Raw genomic sequence first — 19,379 nt, forward strand, 5'->3', positions numbered from 1 at the left:
AGCTGAGCTCCAACTGTCCCTTCCAGTATAAACATTTGGAATATTCCATGGTTCTCCATACTTCTCATATTTAGGCCAAGGGTGCTAAAAGAGAGGGTCTCTCATTGAACAAATAATCAGCTGGATAATTTTAAACTTCTTCCACAGTACTCAGAGAGAAAGAGAAGCTTTTTAATCTTCTCTCCTTATTACACCACACTGAATATATATTTCTTTGTATATGAGATTTATTTAAAAGTCAATGCAAGCAGGAAGAATGATGACATGCTTTTTGATTTCAGCTTGCCAGATGTGTTCCTTGAGATTAAATAAACAACAAATTATTCTTCCACTGTAATTGAAAAATAATGCAGTGTTTATTTACTTTTTTGTAGCATCTCTGAGAGATCTCAGTGGCTTGTGGGGTTGGCTCTAAAATAGAAACATTTGTAGAGTCTGACGTAGCTAATATTCACTGCATGACCACCAACTGGAATGATTATTTCTACTAAAGTTAATCTTGAATAAGCAAGAGGTTTCTCTTGTAATTTTTTCATTGCATATCAGACTTTTAACTTTATCAACTTCTTTATCCCAATACCATCACATTAGGATGTGTTGTACTAAAAGAAGAACCATCTAAATACAGCTTCAGTCAATAGGGTCTTTTTTAACCATTCATCTCACAGTGATTAATTGATTCTATGTTTTTTCACATGTCCCTAAAGGCAGATAAGCTGAAAATCTTTTGAACGCAACATCCTTCAGCCTGTCTTCCCAGTCTTTCCTTGCAACACATAATGCCATATTCTCCTCAGCACTTGTTATCAGGAATCCTGTGTAGGCAGCTGCAGTGAATCCTTGCTCATCTGCTCTGGGCAGCAAGCAGGGACTCTGTGGTGAGGGAAACAGGCATCTCTATGGTGCCATGCAGCTTCTGTAAACATCTAAAGTAGCAGAAATCAATAGTATTCTAAAAGAACCTATTCTTCCCTGCTGATTGAAAATTTTTAGAACTCACCTACCAATATTTCAGATTTAAATTTCTACTCACTTTTGGCCAGATGAATCCCAACTTAACTGTAAAACAGTTCGATTTCTAGTCTATATGAGTCAAAATATTTACCCCTACAGCCAGTGGTGAAAAACAGCCAGTGGTGGAAGATGACTTAAATGATTTTATTCATTCACTGTCTAGGCAGCTTGTTCTCTGGGTTTGCCTGTTATGCTCACAGATTGGAGAGAAGTCTGGATGGGAGCCTTAGGTTAACTGACAAGTTCATCTGACAAGCCAGATGAACAAGGGTGCATGGGATGAGTCCTGCCCCCACACCAGAGGCAAGCATAGGTGATAATCAAAGTTATTAAAAACCCCTCCATTATCACAAAAGCTGAAAGCTATCTCCTGAAGTAAGGCTAAATCTGGAATCCCATTCATGCTACTGTAGGAAACAGTCTAGATTTCTTTATAAAAGTGAATTTATAAATGTACTGTACATAAAATATTTTGCATTAAATATACATTAATATATGTATTAATACTTAAAGTTTTATTATAAAATTTAATTGGTTTTACATAATGGACTTTTGTAGTTCTTTATATGCAACAACTCCACTCCTTACCTAAAAATGGAAACAAGTAAAATTATAATGGCTTACATTGGATTGGAAGATTGCTTCACTTATCAATCTTTCAACCTAATTATAAGTAGAAAATCAGTGACATAATTTATTTTTAATGAACTATCTCTAGGAAAAGTTCTTGCCTTCTGACTAAATGCACTTTCTTTGAAAGTCCTATAGAAAACATAAAGTCAATACTGGTAAACTTTGCAGCTGGCAGGGAGTTTGGACCATGTCATGGAGTAGATAAGGCCTTACTGATAGAGAGCAATGTGGAATGCTTAATAAACTAAGTATCAGCAAACGGGAAGTGTTTTTATCCATTGATTGCAAATTAAATCTTGAAAGACAGTAAGGAATGTAACCCAAACTTGTAAAAGTGCTTTTGAATGATTATGTATAATCACCTGAGCACAACATCACAATGAAAAAAGGCAGATTCAGCAAAACTTCTTAAAACTAAAGGGTTTGTTTATATTTTTCTTAGTAAGGTGCCATTGGTAAACTATTTTATTGCACTTATTTTTAATGTTAAGAACATCAATGAGGTCCTGTTCCAGACTCTTTCCCTGCTTCTTCATACTTCTTCCATCTTATTTTTCCTTCTTTTGTCCTATTTGCTTCAAAGTTACTATGTGACACTTCCATATGCTATGCAAAGCATCTTGTAGATGTCTTATCTTTTACTAAAGTTTTTTTGGGGTATTTTTTACCTGAAATATGGGATTTCTATAGGATTTTCCATGCAGTTCTTCATTAGCAAAAGTAATGGCTGATTCAGTTGTCCATGTACAACGAAGATGGAAAGATGTTTCCTTACTAGCCAACTCCTATAATAGATCTCGTTTCCTGTGGAGACAACTAGGCATGTAATTTCAGGATTTATTTCCTGTGAGGAATCTTGCAAGGTGTTACTCATTAAAAGCTTGTAAAACTCAAAGAAAAGGACTTTGCTTGGGAAAAGCAGTCTAAAACAGAGCTGAAAGGATAGAAACCAGCTAGTGAAGAGTTAAATATTCAGAAAAGATGTCTTGGATCACATAAAGAGTACTGGTAGGAGCTGTGTTGCCTGGGGATACTTTATTTAGCAGATGGGAGGCACAGCTGACCTACAGCTCTCAGGGTATCAGACTCTATTAGATATAAAACTGCTCCAGAGACATTTGTGGTTACCACGAGTAAATATTTACGTGAAACAGCTGCAGCCATCTTCTATGCCAAATAGACAAGAGCAGTGTGATGGAGAGACCTCTTTGGTTTCTTCCAAGTGTGTAGGCTGTCTTTTTTCCTCTGAGAAGTGCCTGAGTTAGGCATGCCCTTCCTGAGGTCCTAGAGACATTTCCAGTGGCTGTGGCTTCTGAGCAAGTGGAAGGAGGGTCAGGGAGATTACAGCCAAATCCAGCAACCTGCTGAGAGAGCAAAGCACAGATGGAATGGGATGAAGATCTGGGGACTAGCAGGGACTATACAGAGCTTTTTACATCTCAGGGAGTCATTGATTTCATGGAAAGAAGGACCTCTAATGTAGGGACATCGTGAGCAGGGCAAGCTGTTCCAAAGTTTCTTTGGTTTGTATGTTCTCCAGTCAATGATTTTACATCTTCCCTATTTTAAAATATATGTGGTTTATTTCTATTACGATAAAGCTCAGTGGTCTGGGTTTTTGTTTAGTTATATGTATAATCAAGCCTTTGGAGATGTTACAAGAAGGAGTCTAGACAGGTCTAGATAAAATCTTTGGCCAGCCTGGGTTCAAGCTTATGTGGGAAGAAAACACCAAATCAAAACCTGCTATACTGCCACAAAATAGGAAGTAATTTCTTCACCAGTTTGGTATATCCTTTACGTTGCAGATTAAACACTTGATTTCTGGAACTAAAAACTGCAGCTGCTTTTTCTTCTGAATTGATAATCATTTCTGTGGCTCTTTAATTGTGAGTTAGTAATGAAAAAACAAAAATCACAGAAATTCTAGGGATTTCAGAGAGTTTTACAAAGAAGGAAAGTTCTACTGCACCAGTTCTACAATTTGGGGTGACAAAGACAAAAATAATATGCATTATTATAATTATGAAGTCAGAATCAAAGAGACTGAAACTGAAACATATTTCTATCACTTTCTCTTTTGCAACTTGAAGCTATGAAATTTATATTTGTCCAAAAACACAGACATCAAAGAAATAAAAAAGAAATAACAGTGGTTTAGAATGCAATATAATAAATAAGAAAATAATAATTTTGTGTATTGAAAAAAATGTTGCAAATTTAAAAAAAAATTTAGGAAAGAAAAATTAATGCCTCAAATTTTGCAGGTGGAGGATCAGGCCTAGTCTCTAGAGAGTAAATATTATTTCTGAAGTACTCAAAAGCTTTATCATTTTTTGCCTCTGTTGTCTGAAAGATAAAGAATTGCAGTGTAACAACATATATACTTTTGTCACTAAATTTGAGTGCATTTATTGCAGATTACTGGTGTAGAATTTCAACTGAGTTACATTTCTAACTTGCTTCTGATAGGAAAGGGAGGAATAAAATTCATGACTTGTGTTTCTACAGAGCTACCCATTTTTTATTCATTAATATGTGATAGCTACTTGCACACTGGTTTGGTTTTTTTTCTATTTGCCTCAGCAGTAAATAAACTTTACCAGATTAAGGAGAATTATGGGTATTTGCCATGTTTCTCATTTGAGGTCTCTTTGTATGGCAGAACACACAACTTTCAGAACATTCTTAAGAGAAAAAATTGTTCTGTGGAGAGTCTGAAAACAACAGTTGTTCTGTTTTCTCTTGCAAAATAATTTTTTTTTCAAACTGCAGCAATTATTTCTGAATTACTAACTTCTGAGTAGATGGAAACTTTTTTTTTAATTAGAATGGATTTGTAATTTGTTTCCTCTAGCCTATGAGTCCTAAAGCTTTTAAAAAACTCACCAAAGAGAACATCACTGAGAAGTAGAGCAACTTAATCTAGAACTGTCAGCTGCCTGATAGATCAAAAACTTTTTGATGGTATGGAAAGCAAAAGCCTGCTTATAACAGGGTGAATTACTTCAGGCTGCATGTTATGAGGGACATCTAATATTTAGTGCTTGCTAAATATTAGATGATCCTGCTAAATGTTAGATGGTCACTAGGTATTTTGTCTAGAACCTAAATAGAAATTTCATCTGAGATCTGATTTATTTTATTATTTTACCCATCAATACATTCTGGAAATGCAGCTGCTTTTCACAGAAATGGCATTAGAGAATTAACATTAATCAATGAAAACTCCCTTTAATAAAAGGCTCTAATTTGAATTAACATTCTCCTTCCCTTTTCTCTGAAGTGGTTGGTCCCTTTGTTGTTGGTCCCTGTTTCATGAATTATACTCTTTAAGTTAGCTTGTTAGAGTTGAAAAATATAAATTTTAAAAAAAAAGAACACCAGAGGGAAATTTCCTCTACAAACTATTTCCTATCCTATCAGATTGGGATTATACACCAGTAAACCTGTAGGGTGGCTGGGTAAAGAGCATACAGATCTACCTTTAGTGTCATTTTATTTATCTGTTATTTGGAGAAACCCCAGGAGAAATTACCATGACCATCACAGATTAATTGTGCTATTCATCCAGATTCCTTCGGCCAGCTATTTTCTTCAGGCATAAATTCAGTTTTTTTCTTGTGATCATTTGATATACTGAGGTATGAGGGTAGATTGAGGAAGAAGATGGTTTATGGATCCGAATACTTCATCCAAGTTTGTTTTCTTACGCCGTCAGTCCTGATTTTAAATAAGGAGGGACATCCATGCAATGTACCCTAGCATGTCTTTCTAAAAATGATAATTTTAAGGTCCACAAAGTGCTTCACGCTTGTCAGCACCATAATCTCCTCTGTTTAACTTGTCATGTTTATGTACTGTTCCAATTTTCTCAGCATTGAGGGATTTATTTTCCATTATGTTGGACATGTCATCTAACTCAAGTCTGAAACCAATTTGTGTTCCTCTGAGAGACACAGCAATGTCACAGGCAAAAAAAAAAATCAATTTATTCACAGTTTTTCTTCCTTTTCCTTGTAATACATTCATTTAATACTTATCACTTCCCAACTATCTTGTCAGGGTCCTTTTTAAGCATCATTTTTTAGTGTTCTGTTCATTAACTTTTCAAAGTCCTATGCAGGACTACATGTGACCAGCACATAATCTAAACATTATAAAATTCACATCAATACTGTTCCTCTCTCATTAGACTTCAGGACACAGTTGTTCTTTATGTTAAGTGCTCAACTCCAAACTTTCAGGAATTCGTAAAAAATTGACATTTCTTAACGGGTTTTTTTGCAAGCCAGGTCATCTTGATCAATTTGTCATGCTTTATACTCTTCAGTGTTTTATACTGCAATAATATCATGCTCATCAATCATAATATCATGCCCACTCTCTCATTTTTTTCTTTCAGGCTTCTGTGGTCTTATGCTAAATCACCTGATCTTCATGTCATTTTAACCAGTAGAATTTAAATCACTGAAATTATCAGAAAGGCTTTTACTAATTCAGTTTTGTTCTTCTTGATAAATAAGTTGTATACTGAGAATTACCTTCTGAGTGGGAATGTGAAAGCAAAGACATTTGTCTCTACTAGGTTTGTGTCAGAGTGGACAATATCAAATCTTGAGTAGCTCAAAGCAAAGCGTCTCACCTGGAGGTGCAACCAGGGAACTGCAAATTTAGAACGTCTCTGTTCTTTTCACAGTTTTGTTACCCTTTGTACATGGGCCTTCCATTAACATCCCTTGCCAAATATTGTGCATTTCAACACTAAATGTTGTATTTTCACATCTAAGAGTTGATCATGTAAACCTTGGTCTTGTGATAAGTTTTTCTTCTCAGTTTGTCTTCTCTTTCACAGTCTCCAGCTGTTGTCAATCTTTCTGTTCTACCTGAATCCCTGTAGCCAGGAATAAGCTCATCTGTCAAGCTGGTGTGAAGGAGTGGGAAATTGGAAATTAATTATTCCTTTCAATAACATCTGGATCCAAAGCATCAAATAATCATGCTATTGCTTATCCCCAGCTTTCACCGCTGTGGCCAAGTGGCATGATTACCTTTTTATTATGTTGCCATTGGGTGTTTGTAATTCCACCATGTGGTATGAAAATGAATTATTATGGTTAACACACCTGAGCTCCTGACACTACCCATTTCCACTGAACAGATTTCAAAAGAAAATTAATGACATTTAGAACCATGCAGACAGCCTGATGCCTATTAAACTCTAAATACTGAAGTTACTACTGTGTAATTTAATAATGACAAGCAGTCAAAGGAGACCAGGAGGTTCTCTAAGTCTCTGTAATTACACTTATTTGTTGCTTTATGGTGAACTTCTGTCCAGTGCTCCCAAATCTCAGAGAAATCAGGAGGAGGGAGACTCTGAGCTCATTAGCAACATCCAGGGCCATCTGAAATGCACTGGCATACCAAGAAATCTTCACTGGAATGGCAGAGTAAGGATGACAACTGAAGCTCTGAAATCTTCCATAGATTCTGTGTCATATCTGCCAGTCTAGGACAGATTTCTGAATAACATTATGTGTGGCACCCTGGATACTAGACTGTGTTAAGTTCCTAATTCACAGACTATGACATGAAAATTTACTTGTCTGAATATCAATATCTAAATCTGGCATATGTGTTGTGTGTCAGCTATAACTGATGGGGACTTTTATTAACTGCTGACATGTAGGCATCCTATTCTATTGAGATGCCCGTGGATATTCCATCTCACTCCCCACCAAAGGTCCTTTTGTCACAATTGACAGCACTAGGAGGATATACATGCAAGCAAAAGACATTTTGTGAATGTATTTTCATTTAGGGTGCTGTATTAAAACAACTTATGTACCATCTACATTTTAACAGAAAATATTTGGAACAGGCCTTGATATTCATCAATGTGACATACTATAATTCACTGTGAGATTTCTTTATTGGGCTTAGAAAGTGTTAAACCTTAAATGGGAGTAGAATCTAAACACATGAAAGAGCAGAGAGAGTGATATAGTTAGGCAGAGTTTCTGACTGTCAGAGAGCTCCAAAAATATGATGCAGTATTCCTGAAAAGTTTTTGAGGCTTAAATTAGCTTTCACTAAAGCCAGGCTGAGTTGTCAGACGTGTTCTTAGCAAGCATACAAAGTCTTTATGGGAATGGCAGCACTTGCAGACCCTTCTAGAATCAACAGCCACAAGCTGTCAGGGCTCTGAAGTCTCAATTTATATTCCAAATGATGTTGCTGGTTCTGTGTGTATGACACATATCAGGCTTTTCACCTTGCTGGGTTTGCTCTGCTCAGGGGGAGTTGCATTCAACAATGTATTTTTTGCCTGAGACAAGGCGTTGCTTTCATTTCCACTTCTCACAGCATTAGAGCAGCACAGTCAAGAGTGCAATTTCTAGTCTGGAAAGAGAACCAGTGACACTGCTTTTAACAGCAGTCATTGGACAACAGACACGAGCAAACCTGGAGATTCTTCAGGGAAAATTTCCCTTCAGGCAAACAAAAGGTTCTTTTTCATGTCTGTAAAAAAATATACCCTTGACCTTTTCAAAATGTAGATAGAACCAGTGAGCAAACATCTGAGATGTCTTGCTCATCATGTATGAGTACCTATGCATGCAGACTTTTCCTAATTGAGTTAGTATTTAAATAAAAATACATATTCTTAGACTTCAGAGAGGAAAATAACAGTTCATCCAATACTACCTGCGCCTCCAAAACAAAAACTAGGATATGAACCTAAGGATTTGAACTTTTAGTAGAAACTTCTGTCATAAAAAGAGACAAGGCTCTTCCTCAATTCCATAAGATAACTTTTTCTACTTCAGGTCAAGTTGTCCCAGTAAAATCTGTTCTGCAGCAGCATTTTCTCAGTTCCAAGACATGGCTGTCCTTGAGATAATATAGTTTGCTATCAGCAAGGAAATAAATCTGTAGCAGAGTAACACTGTTCTGGTAATCGGTGTTTGAAAAGAGAAGACAGCTTGTGCACAAATGAGACATTCTATAGGTGTTTAGTATCTAACTTTGTCCTTGGAAAATAATTCATTCTTGTTGACCACATAAAAAGCTTGTTCCAAAAATGTATTTTTCATTTCCACAAATTGGGATTTTTATTATTTTTTCAACCTCTAGTATATTTACACATCAGAAACTGTCACTAACTATTGCATTTGCCTCTGCATTGTTTTAGATATGATGCAAAAATTCTCTGCCTCACATCCAGATTAATTAGAAGGACATGGTACTTGTTGGGTTTTTTCCCTGGTTTCATAAATTATTTTAAATCTCTGACTGATAAGCAATTCATAGAGCTGGAGCAGCTAAGGAAAATAAATACCTGTGTGTCCATTAGAATGTAAATTAACTCATTACTATGCCTGCTCCTGACCTTTTCTGATGGCTTTATTCTTGCTAACAAAGACACTTTGCTATTCATGAAAGTGAAATTTAATGGTAGCTTGAGATTCTCTGGTGTATTTTAGATTACATTATGATAGACTCAGGTGACCAGTGAGGGTTCCAGCTTGAACAGCAAATACTTCTAGCATTCATGACTTTGAATAGCTATCCTTTTTCTAATTATTTGTGAAGATTTGAATATTGTTGAAAATTTGTTGCTTAAGCAGGCTACGTCAGTGAAACTTCATGAACTGCACAAAAAGGGCTCCTATGTTTAAAATGTTGAAAATTGACAGTACCTGATCTCACAGTCATTTAAGATTTTGTATCAGCTCTATAAACATATAAACTTTGAATTATAAAAAGGTTTAGATTGAAAATACCTTAAGATCATCAAGGCCAACCATTAACCAGCACTGCAAAGTCCATCACTAAACCATGTCCTGAAGTACCACATTTACACATCTTCTAAATACCTCCAGGGGTAAGGACTCAACAAACTCCCTGGGTAGCATGTTCCACTGCTTGGCAATCCTTTAGGTGGAGAAATTTTTCCAAATACACAATCTAAACATGCCCTGTGCAACTTTAGGCCCTTTTGTCTTGTCATATCTCTTCTTACTTGGGAAAAGAGATCAACCCCCACCTCACCACAACCTCCTTTCTGAAATGTGTAAAGCAAAAAGGTCTCCCCTGAGCCTCCTTGTCTCCAGGTTCAACACCCCCAGCTGCCTCATCAGACTTGTGCTTCAGATCCTTCCCTGGCCCTGTGCAAGCCCTTCTCTGGACCCATTCCAGCATCTCAATGTCTTTCTTGTCCTGAGAGGCCCAAAATTGATTAAAGGTGTGGCCTCACCATTGCTGAGTACAGGGGAATGATCACTGCCCTGGCCTGCTGGCCACAGTATTGCTGATACAAGTCAGGATGCTAGCAATTGTAAGACTTCTCACAGGAGCTTACAGAATATTTCATGAGCCTCTTCATCCTGGCTGGGTGGTCTACAAAGGATTTCCACCATGTTATCTGTCTAGCTGGCCTCTCTTAATTCTTAAACATTCAGCCATGTCATCACATCACTAAGCTCCAGACAGTCAAGACAGCCTCTAAAATACAGAGCTGTCTCTCCTTCTTTGCCTGTGTCTTCTGAAGAGTTTATTGTCTTCCATTGCAGCAGTCCAGGCATGAGAGTCATTCCACCACGTTTCTGTGGTGGCAGCTGTATCATAGCTTTCCTGTGGTACCAAGAACTGGGCTTCCAGCTCTTCTTGTTTGTTGCCTGTGCTGTGTGCAGTGGTGCAGGCATTCTGCAGCTAGGCTATTGATCCTGCCACCTTTTTGGAGGGAGAAACCCTAATTCCTGTGTGACCACTGTCAGCTGCTTCCATGGTTTCTAGCTCATTAATAACCCTCATGTCTCTGGTGCTGCATGGATCCATCCCCTACCTCCACTGAGGACATTGGTAGCACACTGCCCCTCAGTGACATGCAGCCCCCAGGGTTAGCTCTAGCAAGCCTGATTTTATCCCTTACCCCTTTCAAATCCAGTTTAAATCTCTTTCAATGAGCCCTGCTACCTCCTGTGCGTAGATTCCCCAATATGAGACAACTGTACCCTATCTGTTCTCTGAAGTCCTGGTGTTCTCTAAACTAACCCATGATCAAAAATACAAAACCCACACTTTGCTGGTGGCACCAGACTCAGAGCCAAGGAGTGATCTGCTGGTTCTTTCTGTTTCTTCTGTAATCATCCTCTGCAACTGTAAAAATAGATGAGAACCCTATCTGTGCTTCTGATCCCTTAACCACTCATCCCAAGGCCCTGAAGTCAGTCTTGATTTCCCTCTAACCTCTTGTTGCAACTTCATCGCTGCCTACCTGAGAAATTAATAATGGGGCTGTGTCAGGGTAGGAAGCTTTCTCTTCATATCTTTAACCAAGGCTGGAGGGAGACAACAGGCTTCCATAAGAACTGGGTCTGGGCTGCGTATTGGGCCTTCTGTTCCCTTCAGAAAGGAGTTTCCTGTGACAATGACCCATCTTTGTTTTGGAAGGCAGCTTTGGCACAGGGAGCAGCCCAACTTGATGACAGCATCACACCCATGCTGGATGAAGCACCAGCCTTGTTATGTTTGGTTCCACTTGCAGAGCCTCATACCTGCTATGCCTGGACACCTGGAGGGGTGAGGCAGTCCAGTCCCAGGGGAGACATGCACTGGGCAGGGCAGGCACTTGTCACCACTGCCACCAATCCCTTAGGTCACTGTTCAGCCAGGGGGAGAGGATAACAAATTCCCTCTATCATCTGTCTTGTCTATCTGGGGAGCCTGTCCCTGGGAATAGAGGGAGTGAAGGTTAGAGCACAGTGCTGGTAACACCAAGGTCATGGGCTCAGTCTCTGGATCAGCCATTCACTCAGAGTTGGGCTTGACGATCCCTCTGTGCCTGTTCCAACTCAGAATATTCTGAGATTCCAGTAGTCTGATACTCTTACGCTCCCCCTGATTCCTCAGCCTATTCACTTCCCAGAGGTGTCACTGAGCACAGGAGCTCCTCACTCAGTGCCAGCAGTCCTGGCACAAGGACAGTGCAAATCCTGGCACTTGGGTGGCAGTATGATCCCACTGGAGTTCCACCTGGGCAGCTGTGCTCCTCATGCTGGGTGCAGAGTTAGAGAGGCCTTGTCCTTCTTCCTGTAGCTGGCAGGGTTTCAGCACCATTCCTGTGTGCCCTTCTGTGCCAGCTGCTGCCAGACTATCAAATCATGCCCTTGGTGCTACACCATGCCCTGTGTGCCCACCCTGCTGATGGTGCTCCTGGACCCCAGAGATCCCTACGGGTTTTTTTTAACCTTTGGAGGAAGGCTTGGCCTGGTGCTCCTGGTGCTGGTGCTCCTGGTTAGCTTGGCATGGGCTGCAGGCTGCTATTGGCCCTCCCCTGAGCTTCCCAAATTCAGACAGTTCCCCCATACATCTCACTGGAGCACTCCACAGGCAATCATGTCAGCACCAGAGCCACTTGCCTCAGCAACTTCAGTAGGATGAGATCAGGTACATTTTCCTAAAGTACTCTTCTACCTCTGCATCATTTCTGATAAACTACTGTCTCACACTTTATGCTATGTGTGAAGAAGTCTGAAACTCTGAAAGAAGAGCTGAAATAAAGACTTGGACTCACTATGTCCCCAAGTCACGTGGAGTAGAGATAAGCCATTGGGCTGATACCCCAATGGGGTAGAGATCTAGCTGACCTTCTTTTGAACAGTCCCTGCTTTTTGCCCCTACTTTCATAGATTGTCTGTAGGCAGAAATGTATTTAATCTTTGGGATCACTTTTCATAGGTGTAGTAGGCCAAAGAGTGAAGAACAGTGATGATTTAAACTGGGGCACTACTTCTGTTGAAGCTTCACTTGGGTTGAGAACAGGAGCAATCGAGTAGTGGAACATAAAGCAAAATGCCAGCACAAGCAACTACTGAGAATCAGTTTGCACCGTTCTGAGTCTTTTTTCAGGAAAAACTTGGTTAATAACATCTGAGCATATGTATATAGCCATAAAGAAGATAGAGGTATTTCTCAGTTTTATTGATGTGAACCTGCATTTGATGCAGCTGATTATGTAACCAGCCTTCAAGTTACTGCAACACAGTGCAGTTACTTGCCATGCTGCCTGTATGTCACCTACTGCAGGGGAAAGGCACTGGCTCTAAATACTGGAATGTTGTGGTCAAAGGCAGTGGGTCATTCATCTCACTGTGATGTGGGATGTGTTGATTTTTGGCCCATTGCATCAGGTGCCATCCCAGCTAAAGACCAAATGGATCCTCCACAGCGTGGCACCATGTCTCTGCAGGACAGCTGACAGCAGGAGTAGCTAACTGTGCTTGAAGAGCTAGAGCTTACAGTCTTCTTACACCTACTCTTTATTTCAAGGTAAATCAACTTTTTGTTGTTGCTAGAGTAAGAGTCAATATTTAGAGCTTTTTGAAAAAGATGGACTATTGAAAAGTATTATGTAATAATGATTGTTTTTATTAGAAATGGAACTACTAATTGCCATTCCCTATACATCATCTGATACTTTAAATATGGCATGATCAGCCAAAACCTTTTATCACCTATTTTTTTTATAAGTATTATTTCCATTTATTTTCATTCATTGTTTCCTTTTAGAGTTTGTTTACTACAGTATATAAATTAATTGAATGTACTACTTCTCATTGATCATACTTCTTTTCCTTAAAAGGAGAAAATATCTGAAGAGTAATTGAATTAATGGTATATATTGGTTCTGTACACACACAAAAAATTACCTCTCCCACAAATATTTTCAGAATTTTAGCTGTAGGATATTTTAAATCTTAACGAGTCAACTCAATGGTAGAATTAGCTCTGTGCACCCAATCTGACCACACATAACATAGCTCAACAAAAAGCAAACATACAGAGGGAGAAACCAGGTGTAATGTGAATGGTAAGAAACAGTTCCCTGAACCTGCTAATGGTGAACACCTGAGTCTGAAATCTCAGTGTTCTCACCTGTCACATCAATTTGAAGTTGAGTATTTGATACCTTTGTAAATCAGGCCCATATAGACAACTGATAGACATCTCAGGGATTCCAGTAAGAGAAAGAAAAAAGCACAGAAAATAAATGTAGTGCTACAGTAAATTTATCCAGTAACTTTTCTCGAAGGAAAAACTTTTGCTTGAAGTGTTGTCACATGGATGTTGATAAGATGCCCATGGAGTCAGTTAATGCTCTGGGAGTGCTCATCAGCCATCTGTTCAGTGACTTCCAAGCGTCTTGGAAGGAGAAAGGTCTGTTCAGTGCTTAAGACAGCTTTGCTCAGGAAGCCATATGCAACAAGGATATTAAAGCACAAAAAAACTCCCAAGAAGCCCAGTGAAAGCTAGTGGGCTTTCACCCATTAAAAGTGAAAGTGTGACAAGTGATGTGGAGGGATGTTGACTTACCCTGAACGTTGCATTAGATTAAAAATCTTTGTGTTGGATGCTGTTGAGTTCCTCCCTGCAGCACACGCCGTCGTTGCAGAAATCAAACTGTTCCCAGGCTTCAGTTTAATTATCCATACACATCTGCCACAGGGGTGAACATCCTTAAAAGTCCTGTGTCTTAGCAATAGCTGTATGAGTTACTTAAGATTCTACGAGGTGTGAGAACTTCTCCAGGAAACAATGCAAAATAATGTGCAATAATGAATAATGAGAATAATGAAGATGGAAATGGAGCAAAAATCATCCCCATGGGAGCAGACTAATAACCAAGGGCTGGTTTTGTACCACTGACATTACAGAATTTGCAAAAAACCTGAAAAGGAAACTAATCAGAGCTCTGTCTTGCAAATGCTCTAAGTCCTGCCTGATAAGCTGCTTTTAGAAAACTAAACTTTTCAACAGTAAATCCTTACTGAAGTGTAAGGCACATGATATCTGTAAGAATATTTTACAACAAAAGCATACTTAAACTTGGCTATAAGAGGAAGTAGATACAATGAGTGTGATGTGATTTGTCTTTTGTTACAGGATATCTTCATCAAAAAGGAGAAGTACAGTAAACTGAAGCTGGAATTTGCCTTGATATGAAAAAAAAAAAAAGGAAAAAAGTTTTTTCTTCCTGCTACTTTTGAACCCAAAATCTGTTTTCAGTTCACAGTGTTTTTTAGTTGAGTTACAACTTAGAAACCATCACAGCTCTGATTTCCAGGGAAGCTCATTTTGGAAGGTGGTAAACACAACTTAAAAAGCAGTCTCAAAAATAATTTTTGTAACACTGCTTTATGAGAAAATGTAAATCTGAGTTTTAGAAGACATGTGGTTGTTACTGTACCTCAGCTTATTTTTTTGAAATTAAACAATTAAAATGTTCATATGTGTTGGCCACCAGCTGCTGTACCTTATTACAGTTTAAATAGCCAGCCTGGAATAAGAAATCATTATATTCTCAAAATCAATTTTGCAGAAGCATATGAGGTTATGTATTTTTATTGTTGCATACTTACATGTTACCACAGTATTTTCCTGCTAGCACCTGGCTGAATGGTGGGGATTTTTTAACAGAAGCCAGGAACCCAACTGTCCTTTCCTAAACTGATGCAGACCTGCACTGGCTATCTTTACAAGGAGTGTTAATAAAAAAGATACAGGAATCTTCAAGAAATGGGCTACAGCCCATTGTGTGGTGAGGTTACCATGAGGAGGGGAGGCTCTCAGGCACATGGGTGAGCCAAAAGCCACTCATGGGAAGAACAGGCTGCATGAAGTCTTTTTAGGTGGATCTAAGCTGACTTCTGTTATTTCAAATTTTAAACATGTATGTGGATATGGAGGTGAGGGGTGTTCATATGTAAATGTATATAATATTTTCAGCTACTCAAGTTTTTATGAAGACATCCCAAGTTGGACAACAGGGGGCTGGGAGTTTGGGGAAGGAGAAGCAGAAACCTGGAAGTGGAATGAGGTTGTCAGAGCTTGTCCAGTACGTTTCTAGTTGGATGTGAGTTGATCAGAAGGTTGGGCAGTATTAGTATTATACTTGTACACAAAAGAAGTTGAAAGCTGCGTTTTTTGGAGAACAAATTTCAGCCCTGTTGATAAATCAGCACCTGTATATGAACTGATGCCAGTCTGCTGGCAGCCGTCATTCAGGTGGGATCCTGCTCTCCATGGTGGGGAGTGCTCACATGGCATGTAAGGAGCACCAGAAAGTCAAGGGAAAATATGGTGTGAAGTGAGGTCAAACCAAATGAAAGTCCACTTCTCATTGCCTGCTCTAGATGTGGCTGCAGATGGCCAACACTGCTGAGTGGACACTGAACATACATTATTAAGGTATATTCTTCTGGTGAGATTTTAAGCCTCAGTTTTCTACTTGTAGAGGATTTGTTTCTTTTACTCTTACAGTGTTCTACATACGCAATATTCTCTTGAATTGCAGCAATTGTTGCATGTGTTTAAATACTGGTGATAATTATTTTGGTACACAACAATTATCCATGATCAGTCTCACATTGAATAACTGATAATGTCATGTATTCTATAAAAGTCAGTTTTGTTTAGGTTGGGAAAAGGATGTTTAGTTCAGCTGTGAGTGTAGATCTTCTGTGAGACAATATGAAAATTGTCAAGAAATAGGTAAGAGATGTAATGTAAAGTTCCTTTATGGAACTAGGCCTTCACCCCTTTAGCCCAGCACCTAATCTTTGACAGAGGTGAGAGATTATCTCATTTTACATAAGGTCAAGGTGTAACAGATGAAATTAAATCAGAAGAATGGATTTCACTATTAGTCCCAAGGTTTGTTACCCTTAGAGATTGTTGCTTCTATAGCATCCATTTGTACACATATGGATCTCCAATTTTTTTTTTTTTTTATTTTCCTTTGGATCTTTTACTTCTCTGGCATCCTATATCTGTTAGTTTTCTTAACATAATTTCATGCTGTGTGGATAAATATTGCTTTTTATTTTTTTTGAGTGTAGATGTTGTCATTTGTATGTTGCAGTCTGTGCCCATAACCTCCAAGCTAAATATGAGTTTATATTCTCTTTGTTTAAATGAATAATTGGATTTTTTTAATTGAGGGGCTTTAAAAGAAATCTTGACTTGATGCATATGTCATTGATTTTTAAACACTTATTATATTTTTAATTGATAGCAAATTTTTTAATTATATCTCCAGCATAACTTATTTTTAGGTGGAGACAGTAAATAAATAGGGAAAAAAAGACCTTTCAGTTTAATCAGGAGCAACTTTTCATGACAGTAAGTTATGGGAGGTGCACCAGTATCAATGGGTAAGGAGTGTTACCTCTGCCAATATTTTCTGAACAACAAATCAGGGTAGTAAGTTGATTTGAGCAAGTTTCTAGTCTCATCTTTAGCTGAGAGCAGAAAAGTACTTTTTAGTTTTCACTCTTATTAACAGTACAGAAGCATAGTGGGTAATAAAAAGGTAGCCATCTGCCATCCAATAAGTTATTTAATAAGATTCTGCTACAGAATCTTTAATACTGAAAGTGATGTACAAGCCAGATCTATCAAGGATGCCTGTTATCTCAGCTTGAGTTTGCAGATGGAAAGAAATCTGTCCACTTTTTAATAAAGCAGTTTTTATCCAGCACAGTCAAGTCAGTAAGCGTAAACCTTTCCAGGATTACTTTTTTCAATAGACCTTTTTTTTTAAAAAAAAACACATAATCATTACTAAATAACCCGTGTTTCAATACAAATGGCTCAAATGCTTTTACACTGCAAGATACTTCAGTCACAATAATTAAGTATCAGGGCCAAAAAGATTACCTCATTATCACAGAATTCTACAAACCTTAAATATACGTACGCATATAATTCCTGTTATGATTTTTCTGTAGAAAGATACTATTCTAATGCTCTCATAATTTTAATTTTCTTTTTAGAGTCACTTTACAAAAAGAAATAATGAAGTCAGTACTACTCTTTCAGCTGAATTCATTTTTTGAATGAGAGAGCAGCCCTCCCATTAGATATCTCACTTGAGGCGCCATTTCTGTTTCCAACAAAACAAATGAACTCTTTGTTATTAGTTTTTAATTTTTCCTAGGAAAGTTCACAGCCTTTTTTTTTTTACCTGCTATTAAGCTGAGGATGAGTTTTTTAATGAAAGCTATGTTGAAAGCTGGTATTTAAAAAAAAAAAGTGATCTAATACCTTTTGTGAGGCTTTTTTTATTATTTAATACTTTGTAAAGGTTTTTAACATTGTACTGCATAAGATAGGAACAGTGTTTTCAATGAGTGTTTCAAACCATTTCCTTTTATGAAAAAGACATATCTGGAGTTTTAAACATTTGTAAGCTACAAGAGTTGAAATTTAGGGAAGTCACTGAAGCAAGTTATCAATCAGTTAATAACTAAGGAAAGGGAGTTAACTACTTGTGTAAAAGAGGTAGTCATGCATGACTTCTTGCTAACTAAGACCAAAACCAGGACAGTATCAAAATAAGCAATCCTCTCAAGACTTGGCCACCTTATCTAGACTAATGAAACCGTTATTTTTCTTCAGGCTTTTCTTCTAAAAAAATCTCTTGTATTATTAGGTTTTGTTGATGGGATGTTCTGAATGCTTCTTCCTAAAGGTGCGACTGCATTTGACACATCAATACCAGGTCATTTGGTGTCTTATCCAATGTCCACCAAGACATTTGGAAGTCCTTTTGATTAGTTCTTTTAATTTCAACCTAATCCCATGCTGTTTGTAAAGTATGGCAATGATCTCAATAGCTCCACTTGCATATATATATATGTATATGTGTATATATATATATATATATATTTATATCTATTTTTTCTTAGAAATTATCCCTCGTGTTTTGTGTTTTCACCCCTTGTGTGTAGAGAATTTCCATATCTATCAATATTATCTGCAGACCTGAATGAGAATGGGAGCATAGACACCACTTAGCCTCCATTCTTTATGCATCAGAAAAAGCTGCTAACATTATTTTTTGTTTATTTCAGGTTTCTTTTCTCCATGGAAAACTCCAAAGCCTGTAAGTTTCCTTTCAAAACTGTACACGTTGAGTTCATAAGATGTTATCATGCAAAGCAAATTTCTGTAGACTGTCACCTACCCATCCTGTTCCCAGCCCATGGGACACCTCTCAGCAGTGCCCCAGCTCCAGGTGACATGACACAGCACCAGGGGTGGCCTCCCTGAAAAGCTCTGAGGGTCTGTTGGCTTGGAGCCTGCCAGAAGTGGAAGAAGGAAAACCCTCATGTTAAGATGGGTGGCAAGAACCAGAAATGTGGTGGCTTAAAAATAAGAGGTCTGGAGAAAAATGCAGCAGAAATGAGTCCAGTCTAGTCTTCTAGTTGGCAAATTCTTTGAAATTACCAACATGCACTTTTTCTGGTTTACAAGTGGCTTGAGTATAACATCCTCAAGGAGATTGTTACTCTTTCTTGCCTTAGGAGATCTAGAACTGCAATAGTCACACTTCAAATAAGAGCTTGGGCTGATAACTGACTGAGGTGCCTTTTAATCAACTTTTCTATGTTTTTATGATTTTGACAGTAAAGACCAAGGTGTAAAGACTTCCCACTGTAAGACTGTAAGCAATGACTGTGTTTATTCTGCTGGCACCACATTATATAATTTTTTTGGATTTGTGACAGCCTTCACAGTATAAAAAGAATTTGTAGGCTACTATTTTTGGTTGTCTGGTTTGTTTTATTGTTGTAGGGGGTTGTTTGGTTTTTGGTTTTTGGTTGTTTTTTTTTAAATTTGGCTCTTTAATTGAGATTTTACAGGCCTTAGAGTAATTCTTA

General features: G+C 38.1%; 1 protein-coding gene across 12 annotated transcripts in view; it reads left to right on the forward strand.

Annotated features, from left to right (window-relative positions):
* Positions 1–19,379, forward strand: part of MAGI2 (membrane associated guanylate kinase, WW and PDZ domain containing 2) — a 702,246-nt gene that overhangs the window by 590,855 nt on the left and 92,012 nt on the right. For all 12 annotated transcript variants that reach the window (XM_054273695.1, XM_054273675.1, XM_054273666.1 and 9 more), the window contains one exon: positions 18,570–18,601. In XM_054273695.1, coding sequence (XP_054129670.1) covers positions 18,570–18,601 — 32 coding nt within the window. The remainder of the gene's footprint in view (positions 1–18,569; positions 18,602–19,379) is intronic.

This window comes from Melozone crissalis, unplaced genomic scaffold (genome assembly GCF_028551555.1).
Source record: "Melozone crissalis strain CALT ecotype California unplaced genomic scaffold, PUWL_Pcris_2 ptg000004l_1, whole genome shotgun sequence".
Lineage (NCBI taxonomy): Eukaryota > Metazoa > Chordata > Aves > Passeriformes > Passerellidae > Melozone > Melozone crissalis.